The sequence below is a fragment of the Ranitomeya variabilis genome, chromosome 1 (assembly GCF_051348905.1).
Source record: "Ranitomeya variabilis isolate aRanVar5 chromosome 1, aRanVar5.hap1, whole genome shotgun sequence".
NCBI classification, from domain to species: Eukaryota; Metazoa; Chordata; class Amphibia; order Anura; family Dendrobatidae; genus Ranitomeya; species Ranitomeya variabilis.
The window spans coordinates 819,829,751-819,849,427 of record NC_135232.1 but is presented as its reverse complement, the minus strand read 5'-3'; the positions used below and the strand labels follow the sequence as shown (position 1 = coordinate 819,849,427).

At 45.3% G+C, this 19,677-nt stretch overlaps 1 protein-coding gene across 3 annotated transcripts in view; it reads left to right on the top strand.

Annotated features, from left to right (window-relative positions):
• The window catches only part of STAP1 (signal transducing adaptor family member 1), a 175,871-nt gene that overhangs the window by 137,360 nt on the left and 18,834 nt on the right, over window positions 1-19,677 (top strand). For 2 of the 3 annotated variants that reach the window (XM_077274989.1, XM_077274984.1), the window contains exon 9: window positions 3,208-3,339. The exons of the other annotated variant lie outside the window; for it this stretch is intronic. In XM_077274989.1, coding sequence (XP_077131104.1) covers window positions 3,208-3,339 — 132 coding nt within the window. The remainder of the gene's footprint in view (window positions 1-3,207; window positions 3,340-19,677) is intronic. 3 annotated transcript variants of the gene reach the window in all.

Here is a 19,677-nt window from a genome sequence, read left to right as displayed (position 1 = left end):
GCTCATAACAAAATGTCCGTGCATAGACTTTTGTCTTCGATTTGCATAAAAGGAAGCAAAAAACTGCACCAAACCTGCAGTAAACCAGGCCTGAATCATCATGGAGATGGAAATGAATGAAACTTTTTCCAGTTAAATTAATTAAAGATCGGTGTTTTGAATGATTTGCTGTTGGTCTCAGATTAAAGAAAGGTCAAAAGTAGTAACAAAAAAAAAAATTGGGGTAAGGGGTAAGTTCACATGTAGCGTCATTGATGCATTGTTTTTTTTGCATGAAAATCACAGGCTATAGCCAGAAAGCTGAAGCATGAATTGCTCTTGTTTTGGTGTGTTTTCATGTGTATTTTTTATTCATTTTTATGATTTTTTTCGTACTAAGCCATTTTGGTCTGAATGGGGAAAAACTGCAGTAAAAAATGGTAAACTACACTCACCGGCCACTTTATTAGGTACACCATGCTAGTAACGGGTTGGACCCCCTTTTGCCTTCAGAACTGCCTCAATTCTTCGTGGCATAGATTCAACAAGGTGCTGGAAGCATTCCTCAGAGATTTTGGTCCATATTGACATGATGGCATCACACAGTTGCCGCAGATTTGTCGGCTGCACATCCCAAAGATGCTCCATACAAGGCAGGATGGATCCATGCTTTCATGTTGTTTACGCCAAATTCTGACCCTACCATCCGAATGTCGCAGCAGAAATCGAGACTCATCAGACCAAGCAACGTTTTTCCAATCTTCTACTGTCCAATTTCGATGAGCTTGTACAAATTGTAGCCTCAGTTTCCTGTTCTTAGCTGAAAGGAGTGGTACCCGGTGTGGTCTTCTGCTGCTGTAGCCCATCTGCCTCAAAGTTCGACGCACTGTGCCTTCAGAGATGCTCTTAGGCCTACCTTGGTTGTAACGGGTGGCGATTTGAGTCACTGTTGCCCTTCTATCAGCTCGAACCAGTCTGCCCATTCTCCTCTGACCTCTGGCATCAACAAGGCATTTCCGCCCACAGAACTGCCGCTCACTGGATTTTTTTTCTTTTTCGGACCATTCTCTGTAAACCCTAGAGATGGTTGTGCGTGAAAATCCCAGTAGATCAGCAGTTTCTGAAATACTCAGACCAGCCCTTCTGGCACCAACAACCATGCCACGTTCAAAGGCACTCAAATCACCTTTCTTCCCCATACTGATGCTCGGTTTGAACTGCAGGAGATTGTCTTGACCATGTCTACATGCCTAAATGCACTGAGTTGCCGCCATGTGATTGGCTGATTAGAAATTAAGTGTTAACAAGAAGTTGGACAGGTGTACCTAATAAAGTGGCCGGTGAGTGTAATTTAGCCTGTGTTTTTTTTAAATGAACCACGGGTCCAAAAACCACAAGAAAAAAAGGATGAATGAGATTTTAGAAGTCTGATTAATTCTGTTGCTACTGTAAAATACTGCATTTTTTTTTTACATAAAATAAAACTAAAATATATATATAAAAAAAAACACTACATGTGAACCAACCCTAACTTTAAATTTTTAGACAATTCAAGAAAAAATGAACTAAGAGAGCTACTCCTTCATGCATGATCATTGATGATGAATCATCTTCACAGAAAAACTCTAACCTTAAATATTTAATGAGCGGGGCAGTGTGGCTGGCTTTAAGTGAAACCGCTATTTTCATTTTTATTTTATAAATCAGTAGCACACATGCAAATACGAAACATTGCAATACATCTTATCAAAGAAATCTGCTTCTTTCTATTCTTATATTTATTTTTCATTCTGAAAATTCTCAATTCATGGTGTGACGATTCTCCACTATCTGTGGACTGGGAGTACTCACTTGGCTGGTCGTTGAGGCATGAGCTGGGACACTCAGGGTTAAAGAGTCTGTTCAGTTTATTTACACAGCGTGAACCTCTCAGGTACTTGTAGCATGCAGCACCCCGTGCACTGTCCGGCTCTACAGTATCCACGGTCCTCGCTGAGCCCTGGTGTGCCTAATATAGTGTCCGTGATGACCGCACAAGTTCCCAGATACCTCTTATCTTCAGAGGCGTCCTCTCCGGAGGTATATCACAGGCCTCCTCACTCTGGCTCACACTAGCCAGCACTGCATAAACACACAGGCACCATCTTGGGTGTTCAGACACCCCCCCTTGGGTAAGGTATGTGGTTGACTGGACCCAACCATCTCTCCAAGTCACCTGGAAGCCTTCCCAATGTATAGTAACCCTTAGCAGTAGATCTGCTGAGCAAAACAAGCCCAGGCTTCCATCACAGGGCCACCCACCTCTGTGATACATAGCGCCCATTAACCACATGGCCAGTCACCATACCACATAGGTTAAATTTGTCTTTATCGAATATCGACCATTAATTTACTGAGATAGGAGATGACAGTTGATGTTAACGAGATTCGAAGTACTGGGGAGGGAGGAGCTCTGTCTCTAGCTCTTCCCTCCTACATAGAAGCTATAACAGTCATCGCCCATCTTAGTTATACTTTAATCCGTATTCACTAAAGACAGATTTAACCATCAAATGAGAATTTTCAGAATGAAAAATAAATCTAGGAATAGAAAGAAGCAGATTTCTCTAATAAGATATGTTACAAAGTTTCTTATTTTCATGTGTACTATTGATTTATGAAATAAAAATTAAATCAACGGTTTAAGCATGAAATATCCAGCCTAATATGTCAACGAAGGTGATATTATAATTCCCTGCTTTGCTTGGCAAAATGAAAGCAAGAGAGAAAGCCCTTGTGTAAGTTTACGCGTGGCACATTTTGGGAAGAAATGTTTGTGATCGGTTTATTAAACTCAATTCACAAACACATTGTGTGAACTGCTCCCAATCAGATTGTCAGAAATGTGTAAAACAAATCTGTGGATTGTGGAATTACCCTTGTTATCACTTTCTACCTTACCTGCTCACAGGGCAAATTTTCCACCTTTTAACATTAAATTTGTGATGAATTACAGAAATATCCCGCGACTTGCAATTGTCATCGAAAACAAATTTCCAAATTTTTAATTTTTGTTTTATGTACATTTGTTACAACAAACCGAAACTGCCCCGGTCATTAAATCTTAGGGAGAACAGAGTTTATCTGCTATTTGCTAGATGTCACAGACATTTGAGCAAACTATTTGTGGCTTGTCCAAAAGCCACACAAAATAAATAATTGAAATCTGGTTTTGTAATTTTGTTTCAGATTACAGTGTAAAAGAGACAAATGATGGCACGAGGAGGAAATCTCAGTCCAAAATACAACTGTTAATTAATCAGCTTTCCCAAGAAAGACCTATATCTGTGCCACGTGGAAGTGAAAATGCCTACGTTAATGGTGATTATTTCTGTTTTTAACATGTAGCTTGAAAAGTAGAAAAATATATAAGGCGTGTCCCCACAAAGAACATCCCCAAAATGTCACTATAATAGGGGTGATGAGTCCCCATTTGCCTGTTCCTCCTCTCTATGAGTTTCAATGCAATTCATCACGTGTACTGCCAGTCCACTCATGATAGACAGCAAAGATTGTTGATGGCTTTCGTACCTCAAGAGCCAGCGATAAGGTAATCAATCATGCCCATGGGGACATGACTGCAGCTTCCGTGGCTAGACTGTTCCAGATTGAAGAGGCATATGTGAGGCTTGAGCTAGATCATTAGCATATGCCAAGCAACTGGCATAAACATGGACATGGTATGAATTGGAGAAAGTGCTATATACTGTAATGGTGGCTATTTGAGAGGTTTGGTGGACCAGACACATTCCGTTTGACATTTTTTTCTTTTTAGCATCAGAGCTTCTTTTTTACCAATTATAACTGCAATCAAATTTTCATCCCATTTTACTGCCAATTGTTAAGTTCCTCAGATGGAGGCACTTAGGGTACCATCTCACAGTGGCACTTTGGTAGCTACGACGGCACGATCCGTGACGCTCCAGCGTCGCTCCATTATCGCTCCAGCGTCGTAGACTGCGGTCACACTTCACAATGCACAGCGCTGGAGCGATAATTTCATGACGTATTTGCGATGTAGAAGTCGTACGGGACAGTACGATATACAATATATGCAGTATACAATATCGTGCACACCTTTGTTACACGATGCAATCATGCCGCCACAGCGGGACACTTGACGACGAAATAAAGTTTCAAACGATCTGCTACGACGTACGAGTCTCAGCGGGGTCCCTGATCGCAGTAGCTTGTCAGACACAGCGAGATCGTAAGTATATCGCTGGAACGTCACAGATCGTGCCGTCATAGTGACCAAAGTGCCACTGTGAGACGGTACCCTAACTTTAATTAGGCAAACTTTGGACTCCATTTGACCATCTTTTCTTCTTTATGTTGGAAATATCTAAAGATAAACAGCATTTTTAGTGTTGGTTGCGTGTGAAATGAAGGCCAGAGGAGTAGTCGTGGCTGAGGGAGGCAGTACTGGCACACCCTGGCCCTCCGCTTCATAAACACATTGTCCCTTCTGTAGTGCACGTGGTGGTCCACTTACTTGTACATTAGGGTCCACATCGGTCTGCCGGGGCTTCGTTCTTTTAAGCACCGCATAATGACAGGCAGAGTCCGCATTCAATTCCAACAAACCAACTTTACTTAGTTCTTTACACAGCTTGTCCAGTTTAGTCACAGAGATAACACAAGATTCTTCACTAAGTATAACCTTTCCTTTTCCTGTGCTGTCCCTCACTCCTCCAAGAATATCGCAGGGTCATACAGTTGTCTTCGTACCGCAGCTTCCTGACTGGCCATCTTAACTCACTTCAGGAGTTCCCCATCTGTTTCGCCCTGGACATTTAAGATAGTTCCCACAAAATTAGCTGCTACCATCTTGATGCTGCCCTGTATTCCTCCAACACCGTGTGACTATCAGCCCATAGGCCCTGGACGGCTGGGCTCCCAGCTTGAATGTTGCATGGCCTGTCCTGGCTCCCAGCCTTCTCTGCTTAACTCAAGGAAGTTCCCCCAGCTTACACCCAGTTGGTCCCTCCTAATTAACTAACTCCTATTGGTCTATCTTATCCTATTATGCCCCCCTCTAGTGGGCTAATCTAAATACTACACTTTCCCAACATTTATGCAATACGAGGAATATATGTACATTACATTAAACATTATAGCAGCATTGTAAGACATATGAGGTAATATGTATATATACAGGACATTACACAACATAAGATTATCACAAGAAATATACCAGTCCTTCAGGGATGTATGTAAGGAATATGGGGCATGAACCAGTCTCTGTACCACCTTACACACCTCCTTCCTTTAATTATGGTCGTCCCCGACCATACAGTGTCGGTAGAATGCCATTAATGTAAAACACATGTTTCGTTCTTATATATTTTTTTTTTTACATTCGAATAAAGTCTTTGGGCTCCATGTAAGAGTCCGTTTATTATTCAAGGGCCTAGAACAGGTGCCTGGTTACAGTCCTCCAGCTAGCACCACAAGTTCAAATGACCTCTGTCCCTTTTAGTCTCGGGACCCAACACATACACAGTTCCAACTACAGTCCTTACTAACTTATTAATTAAAAGAAAGAAAAAATGCAGCAACACTTCAAAATCCAGTGAAGAAAAAACCTTAGTCCTTTATTTCAAGCGTATTGCATGGACAAGGTAATGCAAGCAGGTACAGAGCAGATGGTACAGGCAGAGAAACAGGACAGCCATTTCGCGTTATACACACTTCCATCTGGACCCATGAAAGTGTGTATAACGCGAAACGGCCGTCGTCCTGTTTCTCTGCCTGTACTGTTGTGAATTTGGATTCTGGGCTCCCCCGGTGGCTACTGGTGGAATTGAACTGGTGTCTTCATCTTCTCTGTTCACCTGTTCCCATCAAGATGTGGGAGTCGCTATATAACCTTGCTGCTCTGTTAGTTGCTTGCCGGTCAACAATGTTATCAGAAGCCTCTCTGTGCTTGTTCCTGCTCCTAGACAACTACTAGATAAGTTGGACTCTTGTCCATGTTTGTTTTTGCATTTTGTTCCAGTTCACAGCTGTAGTTTCGTTACTGTGTCTGGAAAGCTCTTGTGAACGGGAATTGCCACTCTGGTGTTATGAGTTAATGCCAGAGTTTTAAAGTAATTTCTGGATGGTGTTTTTTGATAGGGTTTTCAGCTGACCATGAAAGTGTCCTTTCTGTCTTCTGCTATGTAGTAAGTGGACCTCAAATTTGCTAAACCTATTTTCATACTACGTTTGTTATTTCATCTCAACTCACCGCCAATACATGTGGGGGGCCTCTGTCTCCTTTCGGGGTATTTCTCTAGAGGTGAGCTAGGACTAATATTTTCCTCTGCTAGCTTTATTTAGTCCTCCGGCTGGGCTGGGCATCTAGAATCAACGTAGGCATGCTACCCGGCCACTGCTAGTTGTGCGTTAGGTTTAGTTCATGGTCAGCTCAGTTCCCATCTTCCAAGAGCTAGTTCCTATATATGCTTATGCTATGTTCTCTTGCCATTGAGATCATGACAGTTTGACCGGACCGCAAAGTGTTAATTGTTTGGGCTGAAGCAGGAGAAAAAGAAGTGTTGAAGGGAAATTTTTTATTTTTTTTTCCCCCTCAGAGTTCTGCTGCCTAGCCCTTAATTGCTGTCTAGCTGCTTCTTACCTCCTCTTAACCCTTGAATGGCTTTGTGTCCACCTGTTTGTAATGGATCTTCAGAGTGTAACTGCAGGTTTGAATAAACTCGCCACGAAGGTACAACATTTGCAAGATTTTGTTTGTCATGCACCTGTATCTGAGCCGAGAATTCCTTTGCCGGAATTTTTCTCGGGGAATAGATCCGGGTTTCAGAATTTTCGAAATAATTGCAAATTATTTTTGTCTCTGAAATCTCGCTCTGCCGGAGACCCTGCACAGCAGGTCAGGATTGTGATTTCCTTGCTCCGGGGCGACCCTCAAGACTGGGCTTTTTCATTGACACCAGGAGATCCTGCGTTGCTCAATGTGGATGCGTTTTTTCTGGCCTTGGGGTTGCTTTATGACGAACCTCATTTGGAGCTTCAGGCAGAAAAAACTTTGATGTCCCTATCTCAGGGGCAAGATGAAGCGGAAATTTACTGCCAAAGATTCCGTAAATGGTCTGTGCTTACTCAGTGGAATGAGTGCGCCCTGGCGGCGACTTTCAGAGAGGGTCTCTCTGATGCCATTAAGGATGTTATGGTGGGGTTCCCTGTGCCTGCGGGTCTGAATGAGTCCATGACAATGGCTATTCAGATCGATAGGCGTTTGCGGGAGCGCAAACCAGTGCACCATCTGGCGGTGTCCACTGAGAAGTCGCCAGAGAGTATGCAGTGTGATAGAATTCTGTCCCGAAGCGAGCGGCAGAATTTTAGACGGAAAAATGGGTTGTGTTTCTATTGTGGTGATTCTACTCATGTTATATCAGCATGCTCTAAGCGCACTAAAAAGCTTGGTAAATCTGTTTCCATTTGCACCTTACCGTCTAAATTTATTCTATCTGTGACCCTGATTTGCTCTTTGTCATCTATTACCACGGACGCCTATGTCGACTCTGGCGCCGCTTTGAGTCTTATGGATTGGTCCTTTGCCAAACGCTGTGGGTATGATTTAGAGCCTTTGGAGACTCCTATTCCTCTGAAGGGGATTGACTCCACCCCATTGGCTAATAATAAACCACAATACTGGACACAAGTAACTATGCGTATTAATCCGGATCACCAGGAGATTATTCGCTTTCTGGTGCTGTATAATCTACATGATGATTTGGTGCTAGGATTGCCTTGGCTGCAATCTCACAACCCAGTCCTCGACTGGAGAGCTATGTCTGTGTTGAGCTGGGGATGTAAGGGGGCTCATGGGGATGTACCTGTGGTTTCCATTTCATCATCCATTCCCTCTGAAATTCCTGAGTTCCTGTCTGACTATCGTGACGTCTTTGAAGAATCCAAGCTTGGTTCGTTACCTCCGCACCGAGAGTGCGATTGTGCCATAGATTTAATCCCGGGTAGTAAATACCCAAAGGGTCGTTTATTTAATCTGTCTGTGCCTGAACATGCTGCTATGCGAGAATATATAAAGGAGTCCTTGGAAAAGGGACATATTCGTCCATCGTCATCTCCCTTAGGAGCCGTTTTTTTCTTTGTGTCAAAAAAAGACGGCTCTTTGAGACCATGTATTGATTATCGGCTTTTGAATAAAATCACTGTTAAATATCAATACCCATTGCCGTTGCTGACTGATTTGTTTGCTCGCATAAAGGGGGCCAAGTGGTTCTCTAAGATTGACCTTCGTGGGGCGTATAATTTGGTGCGAATCAGGCAGGGGGATGAGTGGAAAACCGCATTTAATACGCCCGAGGGCCACTTTGAGTATTTAGTGATGCCTTTTGGTCTTTCTAATGCTCCGTCAGTTTTCCAGTCCTTTATGCATGATATTTTTCGCGATTATTTGGATAAATTTATGATTGTGTATCTGGATGATATTCTGATTTTTTCGGATGACTGGGACTCTCATGTCCAGCAAGTCAGGAGGGTTTTTCAGGTTTTGCGGTCTAATTCTTTGTGTGTGAAGGGTTCTAAGTGTGTTTTTGGGGTACAGAGGATTTCCTTTTTGGGATATATTTTTTCCCCCTCTTCCATTGAAATGGATCCTGTCAAGGTTCAAGCTATTTGTGATTGGACGCAGCCCTCTTCTCTTAAGAGTCTTCAGAAATTTTTGGGCTTTGCTAACTTTTATCGTCGATTTATTGCTGGTTTTTCGGATATTGCTAAGCCATTGACCGATTTGACTAAGAAGGGTGCTGATGTTGCTGATTGGTCCCCTGATGCTGTGGAGGCCTTTCGGGAGCTTAAGCGCCGTTTTTCCTCTGCCCCTGTGTTGCGTCAGCCTGATGTTGCTCTACCTTTTCAGGTTGAGGTCGACGCTTCTGAGATCGGAGCTGGGGCAGTGTTGTCGCAGAAAAGTTCTGACTGCTCCGTGATGAGGCCTTGTGCCTTCTTTTCCCGTAAATTTTCGCCCGCTGAGCGGAATTATGATGTTGGGAATCGGGAGCTTTTGGCCATGAAGTGGGCTTTTGAGGAGTGGCGCCATTGGCTTGAGGGGGCCAGACATCAGGTGGTGGTATTGACTGACCACAAAAATTTGATTTATCTTGAGACCGCCAGGCGCCTGAATCCTAGACAGGCGCGCTGGTCATTATTTTTCTCTCGGTTTAATTTTGTGGTGTCATACCTACCGGGTTCTAAGAATGTTAAGGCGGATGCCCTTTCTAGGAGTTTTGAGCCTGACTCGCCTGGTAACTCTGAGCCCACAGGTATCCTTAAGGATGGAGTGGTATTGTCAGCCGTTTCTCCAGACCTGCGGCGGGCCTTGCAGGAGTTTCAGGCGGAGAGACCTGATCGTTGCCCACCTGATAAACTGTTTGTTCCTGATGATTGGACCAGTAGAGTCATCTCTGAGGTTCATTCTTCTGCGTTGGCAGGTCATCCTGGCATTTTTGGTACCAGGGATTTGGTGGCAAGGTCCTTCTGGTGGCCTTCCCTGTCACGAGATGTGCGAGGCTTTGTGCAGTCTTGTGACGTTTGTGCTCGGGCCAAGCCTTGTTGTTCTCGGGCTAGTGGATTATTGTTGCCCTTGCCTATTCCTAAGAGGCCTTGGACGCACATCTCGATGGATTTTATTTCAGATCTGCCTGTTTCTCAGAAGATGTCTGTCATCTGGGTGGTGTGTGACCGTTTTTCTAAGATGGTCCATTTGGTTCCTCTGCCCAAGTTACCTTCTTCTTCCGAGTTGGTTCCTCTGTTTTTTCAAAATGTTGTTCGTTTGCATGGTATTCCTGAGAATATCGTTTCTGACAGAGGGACCCAATTCGTGTCTAGATTTTGGCGGGCATTCTGTGCTAGGATGGGCATAGATTTATCTTTTTCGTCCGCTTTCCATCCTCAGACGAATGGCCAGACCGAGCGGATTAATCAGACCCTGGAGACATATCTGAGGTGTTTTGTGTCTGCTGACCAGGATGATTGGGTTGCTTTTTTGCCATTGGCGGAGTTCGCTCTCAATAATCGGGCCAGCTCTGCCACTTTGGTGTCCCCGTTTTTCTGTAATTCGGGGTTTCATCCTCGATTTTCCTCTGGTCAGGTGGAATCTTCGGATTGTCCTGGAGTGGATGCTGTGGTGGAGAGATTGCATCAGATCTGGGGGCAGGTGGTGGACAATTTGAGGTTGTCCCAGGAGAAGACTCAGCTTTTTGCCAACCGCCACCGTCGTGTTGGTCCTCGGCTTTCTGTTGGGGATTTGGTGTGGTTGTCTTCTCGTTTTGTCCCTATGAGGGTCTCTTCTCCTAAGTTTAAGCCTCGGTTTATCGGCCCGTATAAGATATTGGAGATTCTTAACCCTGTTTCCTTCCGTTTGGACCTCCCTGCATCCTTTTCTATTCATAACGTTTTTCATCGGTCATTATTGCGCAGGTATGAGGTACCGGTTGTGCCTTCCGTTGAGCCTCCTGCTCCGGTGTTGGTTGAGGGTGAGTTGGAGTACGTTGTGGAGAAAATCTTGGACTCTCGTGTTTCCAGACGGAGACTCCAGTATCTGGTCAAGTGGAAGGGATACGGCCAGGAGGATAATTCTTGGGTGAATGCATCTGATGTTCATGCCTCCGATCTGGTTCGTGCCTTTCATAGGGCCCATCCTGATCGCCCTGGTGGTTCTGGTGAGGGTTCGGTGCCCCCTCCTTGAGGGGGGGGTACTGTTGTGAATTTGGATTCTGGGCTCCCCCGGTGGCTACTGGTGGAATTGAACTGGTGTCTTCATCTTCTCTGTTCACCTGTTCCCATCAAGATGTGGGAGTCGCTATATAACCTTGCTGCTCTGTTAGTTGCTTGCCGGTCAACAATGTTATCAGAAGCCTCTCTGTGCTTGTTCCTGCTCCTAGACAACTACTAGATAAGTTGGACTCTTGTCCATGTTTGTTTTTGCATTTTGTTCCAGTTCACAGCTGTAGTTTCGTTACTGTGTCTGGAAAGCTCTTGTGAACGGGAATTGCCACTCTGGTGTTATGAGTTAATGCCAGAGTTTTAAAGTAATTTCTGGATGGTGTTTTTTGATAGGGTTTTCAGCTGACCATGAAAGTGTCCTTTCTGTCTTCTGCTATGTAGTAAGTGGACCTCAAATTTGCTAAACCTATTTTCATACTACGTTTGTTATTTCATCTCAACTCACCGCCAATACATGTGGGGGGCCTCTGTCTCCTTTCGGGGTATTTCTCTAGAGGTGAGCTAGGACTAATATTTTCCTCTGCTAGCTTTATTTAGTCCTCCGGCTGGGCTGGGCATCTAGAATCAACGTAGGCATGCTACCCGGCCACTGCTAGTTGTGCGTTAGGTTTAGTTCATGGTCAGCTCAGTTCCCATCTTCCAAGAGCTAGTTCCTATATATGCTTATGCTATGTTCTCTTGCCATTGAGATCATGACACTGTACCATCTGCCCTGTACCTGCTTGCATTACCTTGTCCATGCAATACGCTTGAAATAAAGGACTAAGGTTTTTTCGTCACTGGATTTTGAAGTGTTGCTGCATTTTTTCTTTCTTTTAATGGACTTCCTTATGTGCACTTCATGTCATGCATCTTCAACACCGTGAACTATGGTCCTGCATTGAGGCCTGTGATTCAGAGACCACTTCACCACACCAGTGAGTAAAGCACGCTACTCAATGCCATTCTTTTTTCTTTTGTCGTCATCTTATTAAATTATTGATAACATGTTATCAGTCTCTAGGGGCTCCTCTCCCTCCCTCCTTTGCATGGAGTATGGCCCTCTAAACACATGTGTACTGCGTTTTCCTAGAAATAAAATGCAGGTTACACATATCAACTTTTAAATATACAGTCCTGTGCAGCAGTCATACACAGTCCATTTACAGTCTAAGGGCCCATAACCCCGCAAGGTTAAAGTCTTGCAATCCAGCAGGGGAAGCGCAAGGTGCACAACAAAACATGGGGAGGGGAAGAAAAACAATGTTCAACTTTCAACCATGGCCCGTACCGGCCACACTGCACCCAACTTCGGTGCTACGTCCCGTTTTTTTTTACTCTAGTGCAACTAGCACTACTCCTCCTTTAACTGTCATCCACTTTTCAACAACACGTGTCCTCCTTCACTCATGGGCCTTCCAAATTTAACCGAACTGGCATTGACGTATACTTTAGCATCAATGTCAACCTCACGGATGAAGCCATACATTTGAGAGGAGTCTGTGTAGACCAGCTGCTCGCTGGTACTCCGTCCCTCCCGGTTGGTGGAGCTCAGCCCAGATCTCCTTCTCCCGCTGCTGTTTCTTTTCAATCACCCCATCGATCCATGCGGCCTGCCCAGGGGCCGGGAAGGGATGCTCTGCCTGGTGAAAACGTGACAGGCCGAGGGACGGAGTGCTGCCAAGCATGGACCGAAACTCATTCACCACGATCTGCTCCAGCATCCCGGCTGAGATTGTGCCGCGACTGTCAAATCCTTTCGCCATGGCTCAGACTCCTCTGGCTGTGGCTCCTCCGGGGCAGGTTCTGCTTCTGGTTCACCGGCCTCTTCCAGCTCGCGATGACGCGCCAGATCCGCTCCTCCGCAGGTATGGGAAACCCTTTAGGCCAATATTCATCGGCCACTCCACTCAGTCTTCCAGGCTGGGTCTTCTCCTCCATCTGTTGCCACCTCCACTCTGTGCAACCTATGCCGCCTCAGCAACGTGTGTAGGAGTTGTCCATTGCTGCCGGTGCCATGTCTCGTAATGGTGCCGAGCAGCTGCACACAGGGTTTTCCCCCAGGCCCCATCCGTTCCAAGGTGGAGCCGCTTCCAGCGGCTCCATCCATTCAGCATCAGACTCCTCCCTTTCTTCAGGAATCTGCTGCAAGGAGTGAGGCTTTCTTTTCTTCCATTGCACCCACCATGGGCAGGCACTGCTCACCGGGGGATGCATCTCAGGCCTGGTCCACTGTCTCTGCCAGATGGAATTTCGCACCAATTTCAGGTCAGGATGCCCACTAAGGATGGGGTTGAAGCTGTCCTCGAACTCTGCACCATTTTCCGCCATCTTTGTCACATTAAGAGTATCTGTCACAGTCCGGGCATCTGTCACATTCAGGGCGTCTCTCACATTCAGGCAATCTGTAACATTAATGGCTTCTCCACATTGCAAGGTTACTGGATCCTGCAGTACTATGCCAAGTGAAACGGAGGCCAGGGGGGTAGTCATGGCTGAGGGTGGCAGTACTGGCACACCCTGGTCCTCCAGTTACTTGTACATTAGGGTTCAACTCGGTCTGCTGGGGCTTCCTTCCTTTAAGCACCACATAATGACAGGCAGAGTCCACATTTAGTTCCAACAACTCTGAAAACTGGAGGAGTGACTGCTCCAGTAAGGAGGGAAATACGAGAGCAGGGCAGGCCAGACAGGTGCTGGTAGAGGGGGGACTCAATTATTAGGGGAACAGATAGGGCAATCTGTCACAAAGACAGGGATCGTCGAACGGTGTGCTGCCTATCTGGCGCTCGAGTCCGACACATCGCTGATCGGGTGGACAGATTACTGGGAGGTGCTGGTGAGGACCCAGCTGTCATGGTGCACATTGGCACAAATGACAAAGTTAGAGGTAAGTGGAAGGGCCTTAAAAACGATTTCAGGGAATTAGGCTGCAAGCAAGGACCTCCAACGTGGTATTTTCCGAAATACTGCCTGTACCACGTGCCAAGCCAGAGAGGCAATGGGAAATTAGGGAGGTTAATAAGTGGCTCAAGAATTGGTGTAGGAAGGAGAGGTTTGGGTTCCTGCAGAACTGGGCCGACTTCTCAGTTGGCTACAGGCTCTACGCTAGGGACGGGCTGCACCTCAATGGGGAAGGTGCAGCTGTGCTGGGGAGAAAATGACTAGAAGGTTGGAGGAGTGTTTAAACTAGGGTTTGGGGGGAGGGTATTCAATTTATTTGAGGGGAAGATAGTGCAGATAGAGACCTTGGCACAAATAAGGAAGTTGGGGGTGGCGGTGGCATGGGGGGTGGGGTTAGAACAGATAATAATTTAAGAAAGAATAGAGGTACAGAGAGGAACATCAAGTGTATGTATACTAATGCCAGAAGCCTCGCCAACAAAATGGACGAATTAGAATTAATGTTGTTGGAGCATAATTTTGACATGGTGGGGATATCTGAAACATGGCTGGATGAGAGCCATGACTGGGCTGTTAACTTGCAGGGCTATAGCCTTTTCAGAAATGACCGTACAGATAAGCGAGGGGGAGGGGTGTGTCTGTATATAAAATCATCCTTAAAACCCATCCGGCATGATAATATAAGTGAATTAAATGAAAGTGTAGAGGCCCTGTGGGTGGAGATAAGGGGAGGGGGAAAAAATTATAAATTTCTGATAGGGGTTTGTTATAAATCTCCAAAAATAATGGAAGCAATGGAGAATATCCTCGTAAAGCAAATAGATGAAGCTGCGACTCAAGGAGAAGTCATTATTACGGGGGACTTCAACTACCCTGAAATAGATTGGGGAACAGAAACCTGCAGTTCCAGTAAAGGTAATCGTTTTTTGACAACAATGAGAGACAATTACCTTTCACAACTGGTTCAGGACCCAACAAGAAGGGGGGCACTGCTAGACCTAATATTAACCAACAGGTCAGACCGCATATCAAATATAAGGGTTGGGGGTCACTTGGGGAATACAGATAACAAAATAATAAGTTTTCATGTATCCTTTAATAAGATGTGTAGTAGGGGGGTTACAAGGACACTAAACTTCAGGAGGGCAAATTTCCAACGGATGAGAGATGATCTTGGTACAATTAACTGGGACGTTATCCTGAGACATAAAAATACACAAAGAAAATGGGAGACGTTTATTAGCATCCTGGATAGGACCTGTGCACAGTATATACCATATGGGAATAAACATTGTTATGGTTCTCAATGGCAAGAGAACATAGCCCAGCATACATAGGAACTAGCTCTTGGAAGGATGGAAACTTAAACTGACCATGAACTAAACCTGCCGCACAACTAACAGTAGCCGGGTAGCGTAGCCTGCGTTTTATCCCTAGACGCCCAGCGCCGGCCGGAGGACTAACTAATCCTGGCAGAGGAAAATATAGTCCTGGCTCACCTCTAGAGAAATTTCCCCGAAAGGCAGACAGAGGCCCCCACATATATTGGCGGTGATTTAAGATGAAAATGACAAACGTAGTATGAAAATAGGTTTAGCAAAATAGAGGTCCGCTTACTAGATAGCAGGAAGACAGAAAGGGTACTTTCATGGTCAGCTGAAAACCCTATCAATGCACCATCCTGAAATTACTTTAAGACTCTAGTATTAACTCATAACATCAGAGTGGCAATTTCAGATCACAAGAGCTTTCCAGACACAGAAACGAAACTGCAGCTGTGAACTGGAACAAAATGCAAAAAAACAAACAAGGACAAAAGTCCGACTTAGCTGGAAGTTGTCTGGTAGCAGGAACATGCACAGAAAGGCTTCTGATTACAATGTTGACCGGCATGGAAGTGACAGAGGAGCAAGGTTAAATAGCGACTCCCACATCCTGATGGGAACAGGTGAACAGAGGGGATGATGCACACAAGTTCAATTCCACCAGTGGCCACCGGGGGAGCCCAAAATCCAATTTCACAACAGTACCCCCCCCTCAAGGAGGGGGCACCGAACCCTCACCAGAACCACCAGGGCGATCAGGATGAGCCCTATGAAAGGCACGGACCAGATCGGAGGCATGAACATCAGAGGCAGTCACCCAAGAATTATCCTCCTGACCGTATCCCTTCCATTTGACCAGATACTGGAGTTTCCGTCTGGAAACACGGGAGTCCAAGATTTTTTCCACAACGTACTCCAACTCGCCCTCAACCAACACCGGAGCAGGAGGCTCAACGGAAGGCACAACCGGTACCTCATACCTGCGCAACAATGACCGATGAAAAACATTATGAATAGAAAAAGATGCAGGGAGGTCCAAACGGAAGGACACAGGGTTAAGAATCTCCAATATCTTGTACGGGCCGATGAACCGAGGCTTAAACTTAGGAGAAGAAACCCTCATAGGGACAAAACGAGAAGACAACCACACCAAGTCCCCGACACAAAGCCGAGGACCAACCCGACGCCGGCGGTTGGCAAAAAGCTGAGTCTTCTCCTGGGACAACTTCAAATTGTCCATCACCTGCCCCCAAATCTGATGCAACCTCTCCACCACAGCATCCACTCCAGGACAATCCGAAGATTCCACCTGACCGGAGGAAAATCGAGGATGAAACCCCGAATTACAGAAAAAAGGAGACACCAAGGTGGCAGAGCTGGCCCGATTATTGAGGGCAAACTCCGCTAAAGGCAAAAAAGCAACCCAATCATCCTGATCTGCAGACACAAAACACCTAAAATATGTCTCCAAAGTCTGATTCGTCCGCTCGGTCTGGCCATTAGTCTGAGGATGGAAAGCAGACGAGAAAGACAAATCTATGCCCATCCTAGCACAGAATGCCCGCCAAAATCTAGACACGAATTGGGTTCCTCTGTCAGAAACGATATTCTCCGGAATACCATGCAAACGAACCACATTTTGAAAAAACAGAGGAACCAACTCGGAAGAAGAAGGCAACTTAGGCAGGGGAACCAAATGGACCATCTTAGAGAAACGGTCACACACCACCCAGATGACAGACATCTTCTGAGAAACAGGAAGATCCGAAATAAAATCCATCGAGATGTGCGTCCAAGGCCTCTTCGGGATAGGCAAGGGCAACAACAATCCACTAGCCCGAGAACAACAAGGCTTGGCCCGAGCACAAACGTCACAAGACTGCACAAAGCCTCGTACATCTCGTGACAGGGAAGGCCACCAGAAGGACCTTGCCACCAAATCCCTGGTACCAAAGATTCCAGGATGACCTGCCAACGCAGAAGAATGAACCTCAGAAATGACTTTACTGGTCCAATCATCAGGAACAAACAGTCTACCAGGTGGGCAACGATCAGGTCTATCCGCCTGAAAATCCTGCAAGGCCCGCCGCAGGTCTGGAGAAACGGCAGACAATATCACTCCATCCTTAAGGATACCTGTAGGTTCAGAATTACCAGGGGAGTCAGGCTCAAAACTCCTAGAAAGGGCATCCGCCTTAACATTCTTAGAACCCGGTAGGTATGACACCACAAAATTAAACCGAGAGAAAAACAACGACCAGCGCGCCTGTCTAGGATTCAGGCGTCTGGCGGACTCAAGATAAATCAAATTTTTGTGGTCGGTCAATACCACCACCTGATGTCTAGCCCCCTCAAGCCAATGACGCCACTCCTCAAAAGCCCACTTCATGGCCAAAAGCTCCCGATTCCCAATATCATAATTCCGCTCGGCGGGCGAAAATTTACGAGAAAAAAAAGCACAAGGTTTCATCACGGAGCAGTCGGAACTTCTCTGCGACAAAACCGCCCCAGCTCCGATTTCAGAAGCGTCGACCTCAACCTGAAAAGGAAGAGCAACATCAGGCTGACGCAACACAGGGGCGGAAGAAAAGCGGCGCTTAAGCTCCCGAAAGGCCTCCACAGCAGCAGGGGACCAATCAGCAACATCAGCACCCTTCTTAGTCAAATCAGTCAATGGTTTAACAACATCAGAAAAACCAGCAATAAATCGACGATAAAAGTTAGCAAAGCCCAAAAATTTCTGAAGACTCTTAAGAGAAGAGGGCTGCGTCCAATCACAAATAGCCCGAACCTTGACAGGATCCATCTCGATGGAAGAGGGGGAAAAAATGTATCCCAAGAAGGAAATCTTTTGAACCCCAAAAACGCACTTAGAACCCTTCACACACAAGGAATTAGACCGCAAAACCTGAAAAACCCTCTCTGAAATTCGCCGCCAGGGCGCACTCATTCCACTGAGTAAGCACAGACCATTTACGGAATTTTTGGCAGTATATTTCAACTTCATCTTGCCCCTGAGATAGGGACATCAAGGCTTTTTCCGCCTGAAGCTCTAAATGAGGTTCCTCATAAAGCAACCCCAAGGCCAGAAAAAACGCATCCACATTGAACAACGCAGGATCCCCTGGAGCCAATGCAAAAGCCCAAACTTGAGGGTCGCCCCGGAGCAAGGAAATCACAATCCTGACCTGCTGAGCAGGATCTCCAGCAGAGCGAGATTTCAGGGACAAAAACAACTTGCAATTATTTTTGAAATTTTGAAAGCAAGATCTATTCCCCGAGAAAAATTCAGGCAAAGGAATTCTAGGTTCAGATATAGGAACATGAACAACAAAATCTTGTAAATTTTGAACTTTCGTGGTGAGATTATTCAAACCTGCAGCTAAACTCTGAATATCCATTTTAAACAGGTGAACACAGAGCCATTCCAGGATTAGAAGGAGAGAGAGAGAGGAAGGCTGCAATATAGGCAGACTTGCAAGTGATTCAATTGAAAGCACACTCAGAACTGAAGGGAAAAAAAAAAAAAAAAAAAAAAAAATTTTCAGCAGACTTCTTTTTTCTCTCCTTTCTCTGCCAATTAATTTAACCCTTTGTGGGCCGGTCAAACTGTTATGGTTCTCAATGGCAAGAGAACATAGCCCAGCATACATAGGAACTAGCTCTTGGAAGGATGGAAACTTAAACTGACCATGAACTAAACCTGCCGCACAACTAACAGTAGCCGGGTAGCGTAGCCTGCGTTTTATCCCTAGATGCCCAGCGCCGGCCGGAGGACTAACTAATCCTGGCAGAGGAAAATATAGTCCTGGCTCACCTCTAGAGAAATTTCCCCGAAAGGCAGACAGAGGCCCCCACATATATTGGCGGTGATTTAAGATGAAAATGACAAACGTAGTATGAAAATAGGTTTAGCAAAATCGAGGTCCGCTTACTAGATAGCAGGAAGACAGAAAGGGTACTTTCATGGTCAGCTGAAAACCCTATCAATGCACCATCCTGAAATTACTTTAAGACTCTAGTATTAACTCATAACATCAGAGTGGCAATTTCAGATCACAAGAGCTTTCCAGACACAGAAACGAAACTGCAGCTGTGAACTGGAACAAAATGCAAAAAAACAAACAAGGACAAAAGTCCGACTTAGCTGGAAGTTGTCTGGTAGCAGGAACATGCACAGAAAGGCTTCTGATTACAATGTTGACCGGCATGGAAGTGACAGAGGAGCAAGGTTAAATAGCGACTCCCACATCCTGATGGGAACAGGTGAACAGAGGGGATGATGCACACAAGTTCAATTCCACCAGTGGCCACCGGGGGAGCCCAAAATCCAATTTCACAACAAAACATACTAGAAATAGGAAGAAACCAATATGGCTAAATAGAGCTGTAAGGGGCGCAATAAGTGACAAAAAGAAAGCATTTAGAGAATTAAAGGAAGTAGGTAGCGATGAGTCATTAAATAAATACAGAAAATTAAATAAATTCTGTAAAAAGCAAATCAAGGCAGCAAAGATTGAGACAGAGAGAATCATTGCCAGAGAGAGTAAAAATAATCCCAAAATATTATTTAACTACATAAATAGTAAGAAACTAAAAATGATAGTGTTGGCCCCCTTAAAAATAGTCTTTGTGAAATGGTGGATGAGGATGAGGAAAAAGCCAATATGCTAAATTACTTTTTTCCATCAGTATTTAC